This window comes from Perognathus longimembris, chromosome 11 (assembly GCF_023159225.1).
Source record: "Perognathus longimembris pacificus isolate PPM17 chromosome 11, ASM2315922v1, whole genome shotgun sequence".
Lineage (NCBI taxonomy): Eukaryota > Metazoa > Chordata > Mammalia > Rodentia > Heteromyidae > Perognathus > Perognathus longimembris.
In genome coordinates, this window is record NC_063171.1 from 19,708,313 (window position 1) to 19,724,087 (window position 15,775).

General features: G+C 42.9%; 1 protein-coding gene across 1 annotated transcript in view; it reads right to left on the reverse strand.

The window, feature by feature from the left end:
- Positions 1–4,618, reverse strand: part of Lamc1 (laminin subunit gamma 1) — a 104,414-nt gene extending 99,796 nt beyond the window's left edge. The window contains exon 1 of the mRNA XM_048357938.1: positions 3,848–4,618. Within this exon, the coding sequence (XP_048213895.1) occupies positions 3,848–4,262 (415 nt within the window). The 5' untranslated portion in view covers positions 4,263–4,618. The remainder of the gene's footprint in view (positions 1–3,847) is intronic.
- Between the last annotated feature and the right edge of the window lie 11,157 nt (positions 4,619–15,775).

Here is a 15,775-nt window from a genome sequence, read left to right on the forward strand (position 1 = left end):
GAGCACTATCCCTGGCTTCTTTTTTGCTCAAGGCTAGCACTCTGCCACTTGAGCCACAGCACCACTTCTGGCCATTTTCTATATATGTGGTGCTGGGGAATCGAACCCAGGGCTTCATGTATATAAGGCAAGCACTCTTGCCACTAGGCCATATTCCCAGCCCCATCTGCCAAGTTTCTATTCCCAATGGTTGTAAATCAATTAAAGGGGCTTCAGCTACAATATTATTATCATCTACCCCCACTTGGATACTAATAAATCTTATTTATAACATTATTATAAGACAAAAAAGCCAAGTATTAAACAGCAACTAAGTAATCTATATAGAAGTTAGGAGAGAAGATCCCAAAATCTGAAAGCAAAATGAGAAAAAGACCTCCCTTTAGAAAAGTCTGTGTGGCTGAAATTCTTCCCACCACAGGCAGGAAATGCAATCCTCGTTCCCAAAACAACTTTAACTCTTTATTTCCAAGAATGCTCTGTCCCCTGCTCCCTCAATAGCTGTGTATGAACTGAGTTTAAAAAACAACAGCTTTCAGAATCAATACTAATTGTCCTGGCTTTTGTACAGCACATGATAAAACCAGGTACAATGATCTAATCTGTACCTGCCATATATGTTTTAAATGCCTTAGCGACACCCTCCACCCACCCAACCTCCCCCCCAAAAAGGTACATGTTAAAGAAAAAAGAGACCCATGTCGTTTGATAAGTGACCATTTCAGGGAGGTTACATAAGAATGTGTACCTATTGGTCTCTAAGGCATGGAGCTTAGCAACCAGAGTAAGACCCACACGTCCTTATATTTATTGTTGAACACACCATGCCAAGTCTAATTTTGATAATTTTTAAAGCAACTGAAGATCAGTGTCAAAAATGTGTATGTTTGTAATAACAAGTGTGATCTGACTTGGTGAATTTTTAAGGTTTTTAGTGTTTAAAGTTCAACATCAAAAAAGTGGCTAGGAAAGTGATGGTTGAATCTAGTCTCTCATACTGCCCGCTTCGAGTTTCACATGCTCTGCAAGGGCAAGCACAACATGCATCACTTGTTTAAGGGTATGTGAAATGTGAACTGGCTGGGAGACTTAATGGATGCACAACACAGTCATGGTACTTGAATTCATGGGAAATAATTAGTTAGCCACAGCCCATGGAGTAACTAGAGGAGAGAGGGCGGTCACTGAATATCAAAACATACAATGAGGTGAGATATACCTGTGTGTGTGCATGTGTATACATACATATGTGTGTATGTATCCTTTCCTACCTGCCAGGAATTGCTGACAGTAACATTCATGCATGCAAACATACATCCTGGCTATTAAAAAGGAAGGGGAGAAAACATCCACCTCACTAAACACAGGCCTCCCTCCCTTCCCAATACTCCACTGCACACAATTTCCTGCAGGACATCCTTTCCAACTCAAGAACAAATACAGTAAGTTCTAGTCACGTTTTTATAAAATGTCTAAGAAGTATGTTTGTCTAGCCTAAAGTACGTTTTTACCATTAATGACAACAGCTGTTGTCATTATTTATTATTTTAAATAACTTTCCTTGTGAGTTTTAATCTATAGTCTTATCATTTAGCAAACATGTTAACAACACCTGAAAAATTCCTTAGCCACGGACAAGTCTAAGCATACAACATATTTAGAGTTAAAAAGCCATGTTAAAGACCTAACTTAACCAGACCTCTCTTTTACTCTCATTTCCTTTATGGAGAACAGGAAATGTTTTTCCCTTTCTTTTTTCAATTTGTTCCTACTTTTATCTTGTTATACTCAATAAATCCTTGCTAAAACTTTAAAGTGACCGCCAAGATCTCTTTTGACCTTATCACCAGGACCCAAAGTGAATATATGGGTTTCCCAGAACTAGCAATCTAACTTGACAGTTTCTCACCCTACCACATTGTCTTTGCAATGGAGAAGTAGCCAGAGTAATCTATCTACCTATGCAATCACCTGAAATACGCCTCACTTCACCTACCTCTCACTTAGGACTAGGAAAGGACAAGACTGACAACCTATTGTTCAGAGCTTTTCAACTGAATCTGAAGCACTTGGAGACATCAAGGCAAAGTCTCTTCTTTGAAGTTTTTAAATTTGAAAGAGATAAGACTTCAAGGGTATTCAAAATTGAACAGAGTCAAGTCAAAACATAAGCAAAAATAATTGTATATAAATTGCAAAAATAATTTTGGCCAACTTAAAAAATGTAACATTTCAAGAAACAATTGAAAAGGAACCCCACAAGACCTTGGGGAAAACCTGAATCTTTTGCAATGTCTTTAGAGAAGCCCCTGACACGGTGACATATATTTCCAGTACTTTTAAAACCTGGACTCCATACAATCTATTTTTTTCAACTGCTTAAGACCAGGAATCTGACAGTTTGATTTTACAAACTTATTTTTCAAAAGGGTTCATCTATCTGAAGACTCATTTACAAATAAAATTGTATTTATTGCAGAGGTGTTAAATATTGCTTTTCTGAAAGCCACACAGTAACTTGATTACACGTTTCAAAGCAATTTTAGTAAGTCATATTCATTCTCTAGAATCTTGATAGACTTTAGTGTGTTAGTGAGGAGTGGAAAGAAAAACTTTCAAGATCAAAAGAACCTTTGCGTACAAAGTGTCCCTTTCAAACATCCTCAAATAATGTTATTTGCTCTATAGAATTAGCTTGCTTTGACAGAAGAATGGCTTGGGGCAGTCTACTCTCTCTGGAAGTTCATTAGTATCAACTTCTGGTAAAATCAAGTTCTCCAATGCACTAAGGTATGAAGCCCTACTAATCAAACATCAGTTTCTCACACATTACTCTATTGAGTACAATAACGAAACTACATATTTCAATAAAGAAAAACCTACCTACATGATTTTTATCAAACATGATTTTTAACACTTCCAGAAAAATATGAACTTTCTCACAAACAGTCCTACCATAAGTTTCCTACACATCCCTTTCCTGGTGTTTGAAAGACCACTTACATGTGTTCCCACACTTGCTCTGAATCAAAGCAAAAGGAAAGACAGTGCCTAGAGGCTTTGCCACAGGGACAAAACTGTGTCCTGCAATTACAGTGCATACAGTCATTTCCTTTTGTTTCTCTGTACCAGGACTAGCAACGAAATGGCTTTGTGGCCCCTAATTAAGGCTGAACAGCTCTAAAGCAAAATAACTCTGCAAGTAAACTTCCATTTTAACTATCCACAAGTAATACAGGCAGTAAAGGCATTTTGCTCCCCTCAAATTCCCTTAACAGAGCAAACAGGAATCATGCCCAGCCCGGAAGAAGAATCAGCTAGACATTTTAAAAGTTACAGTGTTTAAGATTCTTGTCTCGAATTTACTGTGATGGCCCGGGCAGGAAAGAGAACGCATGGGTACTTCTAATTACCGCATCAAGAGAGAGCGAAAAAGAAAGGAGAGGGGGAGAGGTAGGGGGACAGGGGAGAAAGCAGGGGGGGGGGGGGGAAGAGGGAGAGGGAGGGGGAGAGAGAGAGAGAGAGAGAGAGAGAGAGAGAGAGAGAGAGAGAGAGAGAGAGAGATCCTAACGACCAAAGAGAGAGAGAGAGAGAGAGAGAGAGAGAGAGAGAGAGAGATCGAGATCGAGATCGAGATCCTAACGACCAAAATGGCAAATGAACAAGTAATTTGGTAAATTAGAAAGAACAGAAACTCCGGAGACGAGTTAGAGCAACTATGGGGCGAACCGGCACATGTCGGGGAATTGAGAGCTCCCCAGACCCCGCGCGCCTGGTCCCGCCAAGCTGTGCCAGCGGGTGGCGGTGAGCCGGGAGGGTAATGGGGAGCAGGGCTGTCACCGCTTACCCAGGTGCAGCGTGAGGTTGATGGAGTTGGGGTACTGCACCCCGGCCAGCATGGTCTGGCTCTGCCACCAGGTGGTGTCGGCCTGGTTGTTGTAGTCGGTGAGGAAGGCTGCCCCGTGCTGCAGGTGGGGCTGCCCGGCGTCGCACAGGTGACAGGACTTGGTGACCCCGGTCACCCCGGTCTGCACACAGTACTCCTCAGGCGGAGTCCCGCACGTGTTGGTGGCCACCACGGTCACGTTGAAAGCCGCATTGACGAACTCGGGCATGCAGCGCTGCGGCCGCCCGCCCTCGTCCACGCACTCGTCCATGGCCGCCCGGGCGCAGCCCGCCGCGGCGGCCGCCAGCGCGACCCACACCGGCCAGAGTCGCCCCCGAGGCCGCAGGGCTGGCGCGGCCCGTCCGCTAGGTCCCATCCCGCCGCCCGCGCGCTGGGCTGCAGCGAAGGCCAGGGCGCCGGCGTGTACCCCTCTCCTCGCGGCGTCCCCGAGGCCGCTCCGCGGGCTGAGCCTGGGGGCCTCGGGCGCGACGGTGGTGGCTGTGGCGGTAGCGGCGGCTCGCGCCGTTGAGACGAGCCGGTGGGCGTCCCTGGCAAGGCCCGTACGGCTGGCTGACCCGGGTCCGGACGAGCCGCCTCGCGCCTCCCTCGCCCACCGGCACACACAGACCGCGCTGGGCGCCGACCCCCGACTTCCGAGCGCGCACCCGCAAGCGCGCCCCGGGAGGAAGGAGCAGGGGGTGGGGTCGGCGGGGTGGGGTGGGGTCTGACGGAGCAGCAAGCCCAGCCCCGGCCTCCGCTCGGCCGCTCCCGCCGCCCTTACGGCTGCGCCCCCGCCCTCCGCGCGCCCGAGACCGCGCGTCCATCCAGGCGAGCGCAGCGGGGGCGGCGGGAGGGGCGGGAATAGGGGGCGGCTGGGGCGGGGGGCTGGGGGCGGGGAGGGCCGGGACGGTGGGAGGGCCGCGGGGCGGTGCATGCCGGGAGAGAAGGGTAGGCGGCCGGGACCGGCCACCGAGCACTGGCCGGACGCGGGGGACCTCGGGCTCGGCGTCCCGGGGACACTGTTTTTTTCGGGAAAGTCAGGAGAAGAGACCCGAAAGAGCCAGCGCGGGTAGGCGGGTCGGTCCTTTGAGTTCGGCCGCCGGGCCTCAGGCCAAGTTGGCCGGAGGCGGGCGAGCCCGCGAGCAGCCAGGTGTCTGTGAGTCCGTCCCTTCAGGTCACCGCCCCGGGGCCAGGACCGCGGGCCCCCGACGCCGGGACGGCCACCCCGAGGACTAGCCCCGTTCTGGCGGCCCCCAGCGCTGACCCTTTTAGGGAAGCGACCCGGGGTGTTGTGGAGCGGTGGGGTGGGGGAGGGAGGGGAGCGCTGATACAGTTTCTGGGGAATGGAAGGCCTGGTGGCCGCACCAAAAGATTTCTGCCCCTTTGGGAGCGATTTCCTGCCGCTAAGTGGAAGCCGGCCCGTTTGTGTGGCCGAGCGAGGAAGGAAGTGAGAGGCTGGGAATGGAATGACATCGCTCCCCTGGGCACGCAGACCCGCTACGAATGTCCTCCAGTGCGTTGTTTGTGCTCCCCGGCTTGCCTTTAAAAGACTTGAAACGATGGATCCTGACAGCCTCCTTTTCGGGCCTGCTGAGTCACGGAATGTTCTCCGTGCCAGGATGACTCAGTCCGCAGAACCCGAGCCAGAAGATCATGAGTTTTTTCGTCCCAGATCAGAACCTGGGCACTTGCCCAGCACAGATAGGACCCGCACAGACCTGGGCAGGGCGAGTGCTGTCAAAATGCACCAGCCCACCGCCGCAGGTTTTTAAACCTGCATACGTAAAGTTTGTACCGGAGGATATTTCCTACTTTTTTTTTTTTTTTTTTTTTTTACTTTTTAGGATTTAATGATAAGGGAAGAAGAAGAAAAAAATCCCTGCACGGCTTTAAACCCGGTAGTCCATTAGGAGAGTATGGATAGTAAGGATAGGAAGCAATGAAATAAATAAATGGTAGGTGATTGTTATTCTGCTTATCCACCTAATTCAGTGGATAATTACCTACTATTGTATAGGGTAGACATTGTTGTTCCTTTATTTGATGAGGTGAGTAGAAATTATACCTGCCTAAAGATCTCAAAGCCTTCACCCCTGGCATGTCTTTGGGGAAAATGAAGTTGTGGGGACCAAAATACTGTGTTCATTCTCTCATATTTGAGTTAAGGCAAAATAAATGTATTCTCAGAGGGGATGATATTCTCACTTCCTCATTGTAGTGGAGAACATGTAGCATTTAGCATGTAGCACATGAGTGTATAGCACATGAGTGTATAGCACATAGAACAAGATGACTGGATTAGTCCTAAGTAAAGACACAGGTCTTAAGATTTACATATTTAATAAACAGTGCATTTGCCTTATTTTAAAATTTCAGTACTTTACTAGATACTGACAAGGCAAAGGTATGTCCCACTTTTTCCTACTACTAATCAAAACACAAAGGTAAGGAAACCACAAAACCAACAAAAATTAATATAAATGTGTTTTCACTACACTCTTGGTTTCTAATGTCCCATAGTTAACTTCAAATGACTGCATATGCTTATGTGCTCTATAATTTCAGGACTAGAACCTCGTCTGATATTTGTAAAAGACACGGAATTAATCTGCAAGTTCCATTCCTCAGAGAAATGGGTTTCAGTAACTAGAAAGTACCTATTTGGAAGAGAGATAATGTCTAGCCAGAGTGCTTGATGATAAAAAAATTTTGTTACATTGTATGAGTCTTAATCCAAACAAACCAAATATTTTGTTAACACAATTTGGAATACAGTTTAGAAATATGAACACTAGGGCCTGGGAATATGGCCTAGTGGTAGAGTGCTTGTCTTGTATACATGAGGCCCTGGGTTCGATTCCTCAGCACCACATATATAGAAAAAGCCAGAAGTGGCACTTTGGCTCAAGTGGTAGAGTGCTAGCCTTGAGCAAAAAGAAGCCAGGGACAGCGCTCAGGCCTTGAGTTCAAGCCCCAGGACTGGCAAAAAAAGAAAAAGAAATATAAACACTAGATATTGGATGTTATCAACAGATAAAAGAACTCGGGGCATGGCTCAAGTGGCAGAGCAGCCTTCCTAACTACTTCTTGAGTTCAAACCCCAATGCAAGATAAGGAAGGGAGTGATGAAGCACAGAAGGGAGGAGGGAAAGAGAAACAAAAGAAGAAAGAGATTTAAAATACAAGTTATGATGCCATAGCAACTAAACAGAATTAGTCATTGAAAATGAAAGAAAGAATGGGTGTGAGATTTTCTTTTTATTGTAAATTATCCTGTTTTTCCAACAATCTCAAAGCAAGTGTGCACACACCAATACGTTTGAACTCAAGGCCCAGGTGCTATCCCTGAACTTCTGTGCTCAAAGCTAATGCTCTATCACTTGAATCACAGCTCCATTTTTTGCTTTTTCATAGTTTATGGTATATAAGAGTATCACAGGGGCTGGGAAGGTGGCTTAGTGGTAGAGTGCTTGCCTAGCATGCATGAAGCCCTGGGTTCCATTCCTCAGCACCACAAAAACAGAAATATGGCGCTGTGAATCAATAGTATTAGCTAGTCTTGAGCAAAAGAAGCTAAGGACATTGCCCAGACCTGAGTTCAAACCCCAGGACTGGCAAAAAAAAAAAAAACACTTTCCAATCCTGGCTGGCTTCAAACCATGATCCTCATATATATCAGCCTCCTGAGTAGCTAGGACTACAGGTATAAACCACTGGCACCAGCTTCAAAGCCTTTAAAACACATGTTCTTAGCTTCCTGAAAGCTCCACATGATCTGATATGTAGAAGAAAAATATGAAGGAAAATTTGAGTTCAGCCCCTATGAAACAGTGATCTTACTGGCCAGCCATCAGTACCTCTGTGCAGCTTGACAGGCAGGATGAAGGGATGTTGCTTCTCTCACAGGTAAGAGAGCCCTGCAAATGTTTTTAATCCCATTTAGGATGCCAAAGAAAAGAAATTTCTACCTGTGGAGATCTAGATCAATCACTTCAAAGAAAGATGTCCATTGGCCTGGCTTTGGTCACCTGCAAATCCCTGGTAATCCCACCTCTCACCAGGTGAACCAGGGTAGGTATGTGATTATTATCACAGGGGAAAACTATAGAGCTTGGGGCAAGAAGCTGAGAGGTTCCTGTTGTCAGGAGAGAGCAGATGATGAGGCAGGAAAAAACAACTGAGTTAAACCAGGCACCAGTGGCTCACAGCTGTAATCCTAGCTGCTCAGGAAGCTGATATTTGAGGAATTCGGACCCTCAAACCAAAGCCAGCTTGGACAGAAAAGTTTATGAGACTTTATCTCCAGTTAACCACCAAAAAATCAGAAGTGGAGCTGTGGCTCAAATGGTAGAGCACCAGACTAAAAGGAAAATGCTAAACTCTTAAGTTCCAGCCCTAGCCCCAGCACATATAACACACACACAAAATCCAGATGTCTCCTCATTCACCGTGTATGATTTAAGAAAATTTTAAGTTTGATTTGTCCTTTCAAGATGGCAGCGTTATTGGGGTTCATCCTTTTACAGCTATCAATATTTTTATTTTCTTATTTGTTAGTCTTTCTGACTTTATTTTTCCTGTATTGTTTCCAAATCTAAGCACCACTATACAATATACTTTATCTTTTATATTTAGAAGTGAAATCTATAAATGACAATTATTACTAATAATATAACCATTTTCCTCTTTTTAAAATTCCACTGAGGGGCTGGGGATATAGCCTAGTGGCAAGAGTGCCTGCCTCGGATACACGAGGCCCTAGGTTCGATTCCCCAGCACCACATATACAGAAAACGGCCAGAAGCGATGCTGTGGCTCAAGTGGCAGAGTGCTAGCCTTGAGCGGGAAGAAGCCAGGGACAGTGCTCAGGCCCTGAGTCCAAGGCCCAGGACTGGCCAAAAAATAAAAAATAAAATAAAAATAAAAATAAAAAATAAAATTCCCCTGAATGTGGAATTCCACTGGGAATGTGGCTCAAGTGGTAGAGTGCAAGCCCCAGGGCTGACAAAAAAAAATTTCACTGAAGCAGAAGATGTTTTTGCCTGTGGAGAATGAAAGAAACTAAAACTCAAAGAAATTAAGTAACCTCTCAGGCTAGTAAGGAGCAAAACCAGATCAAGAGGCTGTGGGTCTTGGCTCCTTATGCAGTATCCCTTCCACCTCCTCCCCCGCGTTTTGTAAGGTTCCCATAGGGAAGAAGGTAAAGGAATAGCTCTTTCACCCCTAAGGTTTTTAGGTTCTCAAATGAGAATTCAAAATTAGATGAAAATTAATGTGATACTGGAAGAGAATTACAATAACCCCTGCAAAGTAACAGTAACTTACACACAGTACTTTGTGGAAGTTTTATAGATCCTGTTGGGGTACTTGGTACAAGTCCAAGCATAACAAGATCAGCTATCTTTTGAGGCCTGTTCAGGTAAAGACAGGAGTCCTCTTGCATGAGGTAAAGTCCTTTCTTTCACCAAGCCCTATGCAACCCATCTTGAATGGATACTAGTTTTTTAAAGGAGTGGCTAAAAGGATATATACCATAGTTTGTAAGATGTAAAACAGAACTTTATTTATCCCAATATTCAAACACAATAAAAAAGGAAGCATTTCCAAATGCTAGTAACAAACCTACCTAATCCTAACCCCAAATCTTCCCATCAATCAACAGAAAAAAGAGCTTCAATTCTCTACATGTTTATCTCACAATAAAAAGATAATCTTTCATTGTGAGAATTCAAAACATCTTTAACAAGTTGTTAACTCCAGTGATTAATTACTATAAATAAGGAAATTCTTTTTAAACTAAAATTTCTCATTGTAGTGTTCTCTGACACTCAATTGCTTACAGTTTAATTACTTATTTCCTTACCTAGGGATATATGGCAGCAGGGATTTTGGAGAGTGTTTGGAGATCATATTGTTTAAAATTAGAAACATCATCTTTAATATATCTTTCCTAATCCAAGGCCTTAAGTTCAAATCTAGTACCATAAGAAGAGGGGGAGGAGGCAAGGGTTGGATAGGGGTAGAAGGAGGAGGAAAAAGAGGAGGAAGAAGATCATTGAGATTTTTTTCATCCAGGAACCTGTGGTTCATGCCTATAATCCTAGCTACTCAAGAAGCTGAGATCTTGTAACAAATAAGACAAGAAATGTACTCACTACCTTATTATATAACTGTACCTACTCTGTATATCACCTTGTCAATAAAATTTAATTTAAAGAAAAAAAGAAGAAGCTGAAATCTGAGGATTCCAATTCAGAACCAGCCTGGGCAGAAAAGCCCATCAGACTCTTTATCTCCAAATAACAACAGCAACAACTACAAAAAAAAAAAAAAAGCCAGAAGTAGGGCTGGCACTCAATTGGTAGTGTGGCAGCCTTGAGTTAAAAATCAAAGAGGCTACTGGCATCCAGTTCTTGAGTTCAAGCCCCAGTGATATCTCTCTCTCTCTCTCTCTCTCTCTCTCTCTCTCTCTCTCTCTCTCTCACACACACACACACACACACACACACACACAGCTGAAACTATCCTGGTCTAGAACTCACTAGCCTCTGGTTTACATATGTACTTGAACAAATGCTAAACTATCTTTTCCTTCCCACTCGTATTTTCATTGTAATAAACCAGATTTTATAAAGATTTCTTAATTTTTTCAATCATAACTCTACTAAAATGACTTTGTTTTGGGGGGTTTTGGGTGTTTTTTGCCAGTCCTGGGGCTTGAACTCAGGGCCTGAGCACTGTCCCTGGCTTCTTTTGGCTCAAGGATAGCAATCTGCCACTTGAGCCACAGCACCATCTCTGGCAGTTTTCTATATATGTGGTGCTGAGGAATCGAACCTAGGGCTCCATGTATACGAGGCAAACACTCCTGCCACTAGGCCATATTCCCAGCCCTAAAATGACTTTGTTTATTAGAATTCCCTCTCTTAGCCCTATCATTCTTTTAATAGACATATTGGTTAAAATATAGTAGGCAAGCAGAAAAATGCACAATATCTATGGATTGGGAGGTTGAGATCATGGATGTCCCTGGCCCAAAGCCCTTCCCTGTTACCTGCCCACCAGCCTTCATTCTTCTCAAATGTAACTTCTGCCCCTCATGTCACATTTCTGCTTGTTTTTTAATGCTACTTACATGAAAGCACACAGGGAGTATTATGTGTATGGGTAACCCCTTTTGATGAATGTTATGTTTCTGATACATGTCCATATTGATATATATAGTAGCCACAAATTTTTTTTTTTTTTTTTTGGCCAGTCCTGGGCCTTGGACTCAGGGCCTGAGCACTGTCCCTGGTTTCTTCCCGCTCAAGGCTAGCACTCTGCCACTTGAGCCACAGCGCCGCTTCTGGCCGTTTTCTGTATATGTGTTGCTGGGGAATCGAACCTAGGGCCTCGTGTATCCGAGGCAGGCACTCTTGCCACTAGGCTATATCCCCAGCCCCACAAATTATTTTTTGGTGTACATTATTCTGATGTATAAAGTATAATTCTTTTGTTCTATTGGATATTTTAGGATTTTCAGTGTGCAATTATTATGAACAAAGTTCTGTGTTACTTATCAGATTATTTACTTTTGGGGAACACACTATACACACACACTTTTGGAAGGTATATACCTCAGAATGGAATTTCTAGGTTACAGGGACAAGGCATATACTAGCATTTGGCAGACTCTACCGCACCACTTTCCACACTACTTGTACCAGTATCTCTCTTCCTTGACCTGCTCTTTGTTCAGATCCTCATCAAAACTTAATATTTTCAAGGGTTTTTGGTCCTACACATTCTAAGCTAGTTTTGTTACAGTACAAGTACAGAAATTAAAGCCCTCTGGCTCCCATTTATATGTGGATTTGAACAAAAGATAAATCACTGGTGTCATTGAGTATGTAGTATTGAACTTTCACTTTAATTACTAATTCCTTGATTACTAATTGGGCTCATTTCCTTTCATATACTTATGAGTCAATAGTATCCTATTTTCTGGGTGTTACTTTGTTTTTGTTCTTTTCTCTTAAGTTATCTGCCTTTTACTTATTCATTTTAGGCACTCTTGTCTTCCTTTTTAATGGTATCTTTCCTTTTTAAAGTTTAGTGATTGGGGAAAAAGTCCAAAATAAAAATGGAAATAATTCTGTAATCAGGAAATACTTATATAGTGAAACACCACTTCAAAAAGATTTATGACCAATCTTATCTTGGCTACCTTCCTTACTTCTCTGTTACCTTCTTCCAGCCACCACATAATTATTTTGAAGCAAAATTACAACTATATACCAGTTTATTTAATGGTGTGCTTTGATCCAAAGAATCCATCAATGTAATATGATCTGGAAATTTTGTTTTATCTTTCACATTTGCTTCTTTGTGTATGTGTGTGTGCCCATATTGTGGAATGAACTCAGGGCTGAAGTACTTGTCTCTTTTTTTACCTAAGGGCTAGCACTCTACCACTTAAGCTACAGCTCCACTTCCAGCATTTTGGTGGTTAATTGGAAATTAGAGTTTTACAAACTTTCTTGCCCAGGCTGGCTTTGAACTTTGATTTTTAGATCTTAGCCTACTAAGTAGCTAGGATTACAGGTGTGTGCAACATTCACCCAGCTCACATTTACTTTAAAAAACAATTTATGAGTGAGAATCTCATTGGGCTGCCCAAACTGACCCTGAACTCCTGAGCCCAAGCCATCCTCCTGCTTCAGCCTTCTAAATAGTTGGCACTAAGTGTGCCATTGTGTCCAGCTACATTGAAGTCGTTACATCACTACACATAACTATTGTGTAGGGTGCAAAGTAGAAGTCAGGTATATTTTTCCAAATGGCTACCCTTTTACTAAAACACCATTATTGAAAATACTGTCTTTCCCTAATTACTCTGATGCATGACCTTCAACAACCTGTCACATACTTGAGTGGCAATTTCTTGTTGCTGCATTTTGCTTCATTGAAGCTTTATTATAATAACATGGTTGTCTTTTCAAAATGTCTGTAGTACTCTGGAGCTATTTTTCAGATATATTTTTGACAGTGGATTCTTTTACTTTTCCATAATGATGGGGTTTGAAATCAGGGGCCTGGGCACTGTCCCTTTTTTCCTTGAAGCTAGCTCTTTATCACTTTGAGCCACAGGTCCACTTCTGGATTCCTGGGGGCTAATTGGAGATAAGAGTCTCACAGACTTTCCTGCCTGGTCTAACTTTGAACCTTGATCCTCAAATCTCAGTCTCCTGAGTAGCTAGGATTACAGGTTGAGCCACCAGCATCTGGTTTGGATTCAATTTGTAAAGTCAGTATTGTACTATTACAGAATATTATTTGAATTTCTATTCTACAATTTTAGAAAGTTGTGTTTTTTAAGGAATCTGCCAATTTCATTTATATTTAAATTTTATGAGCATAGTTATTCATTTTAATGTTTTACTCTCTTTTTAATGGTGTGTAATAACTTTACTCACTCCTGACATCTTTTTTACTTACTATACTCTATCAGCTCTATTACTCATTTCAAATTAGCAGCTCTCAACTTTGCAATTTTTCTCTATTGTTTTTTTTATTGTGTTATTCATTTCAGGTTTTTATTATTTCCTTCCTTTAACTTAGAGATTGATATCCTGCCTAACTTCTGGAGATGAAATCTCAGTTAATTAACTGGAATCATTTGTTTCATAATAAATCTCCTATTTTTTTTTTTTGCCAGTCCTGGGGCTTGAACTCAGGGCCTGAGCACTGTCCCTGGCTTCTTTTTGCTCAAGGATAGCACTCTGCCACTTGAGCCACAGCACCACTTCTGGCTGTTTTCTGTATATGTGGTGCTAGAGAATCGAACCCAGGGCTTCATGTATACAAGGCAAGCACTCTTGCCACTAGGCTATATCCCCAGCCCCATAATAAATCTTCTTAAGGATAAAATGTTTCCCGTAAATACTACATTAGCTATATCTTATGTGTTTTGATGTGCCTTGTGATTATTATTATTATTCAATTGATGCTATTTTCTCATTTCTGCCCTAATTTTTATTTTGGCTTATTGAACATTTACAAGTATGGTATTTAATTTCCACATATTTACAGATTTTCCTAGTTCTCCTTGTCATACTGTTTATTATTACATTGTTGTCTAAAAGTGGGTAATTGGTCGAATACCAGTGGCTCATGTTTTAATTCTAGCTACTCAAAAGGCTGAGATCTGAAGATCTAGGTTTCAAAATCAGCCCAGAAAGAAAAATCCCAGAGACTCTTACCTCCAATTAACCAGCAAAAAGCCGAAAGTGGTAGGTGTAGTATCTCAAGTGGTACAGGGCCAGCCTTGAGTAAAAAAAGCTAAACATCATAACAGTGGGCCTGAGTTCAAACTTCAGTACAGGTACTAACTAATTAATTAAAATAAAAAATGGATAAGTCCCACCTTGGTTTTTCTGGCTTGGATTCATTGAGTCTTGCCCCAGTGTTGCTTCAAGAAGATGGGAAAGAGGATTCTCTGGTTTGAGCACATTGAAAAGAGAAGCCTGGGGGCTGGGGATATAGCCTAGTGGCAAGAGTGCCTGCCTCGGATACACGAGGCCCTAGGTTCGATTCCCCAGCACCACATATACAGAAAACGGCCAGAAGCGGCGCTGTGGCTCAAGTGGCAGAGTGCTAGCCTTGAGCGGGAAGAAACCAGGGACAGTGCTCAGGCCCTGAGTCCAAGGCCCAGGACTGGCCAAAAAAAAAAAAAAGAAAAGAAAAGAGAAGCCTGGCCCAGAACCCAGTTGACCACCACAGTGGGCTCTGCTGCAGGAGTAGCAGTGACCTCCCAAAATAAAGAATAGGCATCAGTGTGGACCCCTTGAGATGACTACCCATGCCTGGGCTCCTTGACTGACTATGACACCGGGACGCCTTCCCCCCGCCCCCCCCCCCCCCCGAATAAAAGACATGCTTATACTAACCAAGATCCATGTTTGGAGTCATATTACTTCTGAAAATATGTGGCCTTAAGGTATCCTCTAAACTGGTGAAACAGGACAGTAAAACAGAATATATTTTCCCTTGATCCCATATGTATCATTTTGTATTTTATCTGCTCTTCAGGAAACATGTATCTAGCTTAGTTTCCCTGAGGTGAAAATAATATCCATAGCTAATGTTTTTGTTTTGCCTATCCTGGGGCTTGAACTCAGTGCCTGGACACTGTTCCTGAGCATCTTTTTGATCAACGTTAGCACTCTACCACTAGCTAATATTGAGTCAACACTTACTATGTCCTAGAGACTTTAATTTTTCTATTTTTATTAGACACATAATCAGATAAATAAACTGAAGTATGAAATTAAGGAAGTTATCCAAGGTCTTTGAGCTACTGAGTTCAAAGCCAAGGTGTCTGATATGATAGGCAATGCTCCTAATTCACCATGTACAACGTAACTATGGAGTTTTCTGTAGAGCGGTGATATGTGTTTTTTGTTGTTTGTTTTTTAGCAAATTAATGCCATTTGTTGAGGGGGTGGTACAAGAGATTGAGCTCAGGGCTTTGCCTATGCTAGGCAAACACTCTACCACTTGAGCCATACCCCTAGCCCAGCAATGCCATTTTAAATATCTAGTATATATTATCTCACTTAATCTCTGCACTAAGCCTATGAGACATGTATTTTACTAGGAACTTGCTTTATAGATGAGAATACAGAAGCATAGAGAGACTTGGCAGCAGCAGCGACTAGACTGTAATGCAGGGAGCCCGGCTGCACAGTCTTGGTCTTCACATGATGTAATATTGTCTCTCAACCTACATTGACTTAACAGAGACATGGAGTGTCAAGCATTGGTTCACATGCATCATCATACTACCAAATGAACATTTGCATCCATCTGATAATTGCACCAGAAGTGCTGAGACAAGCTGGGTGA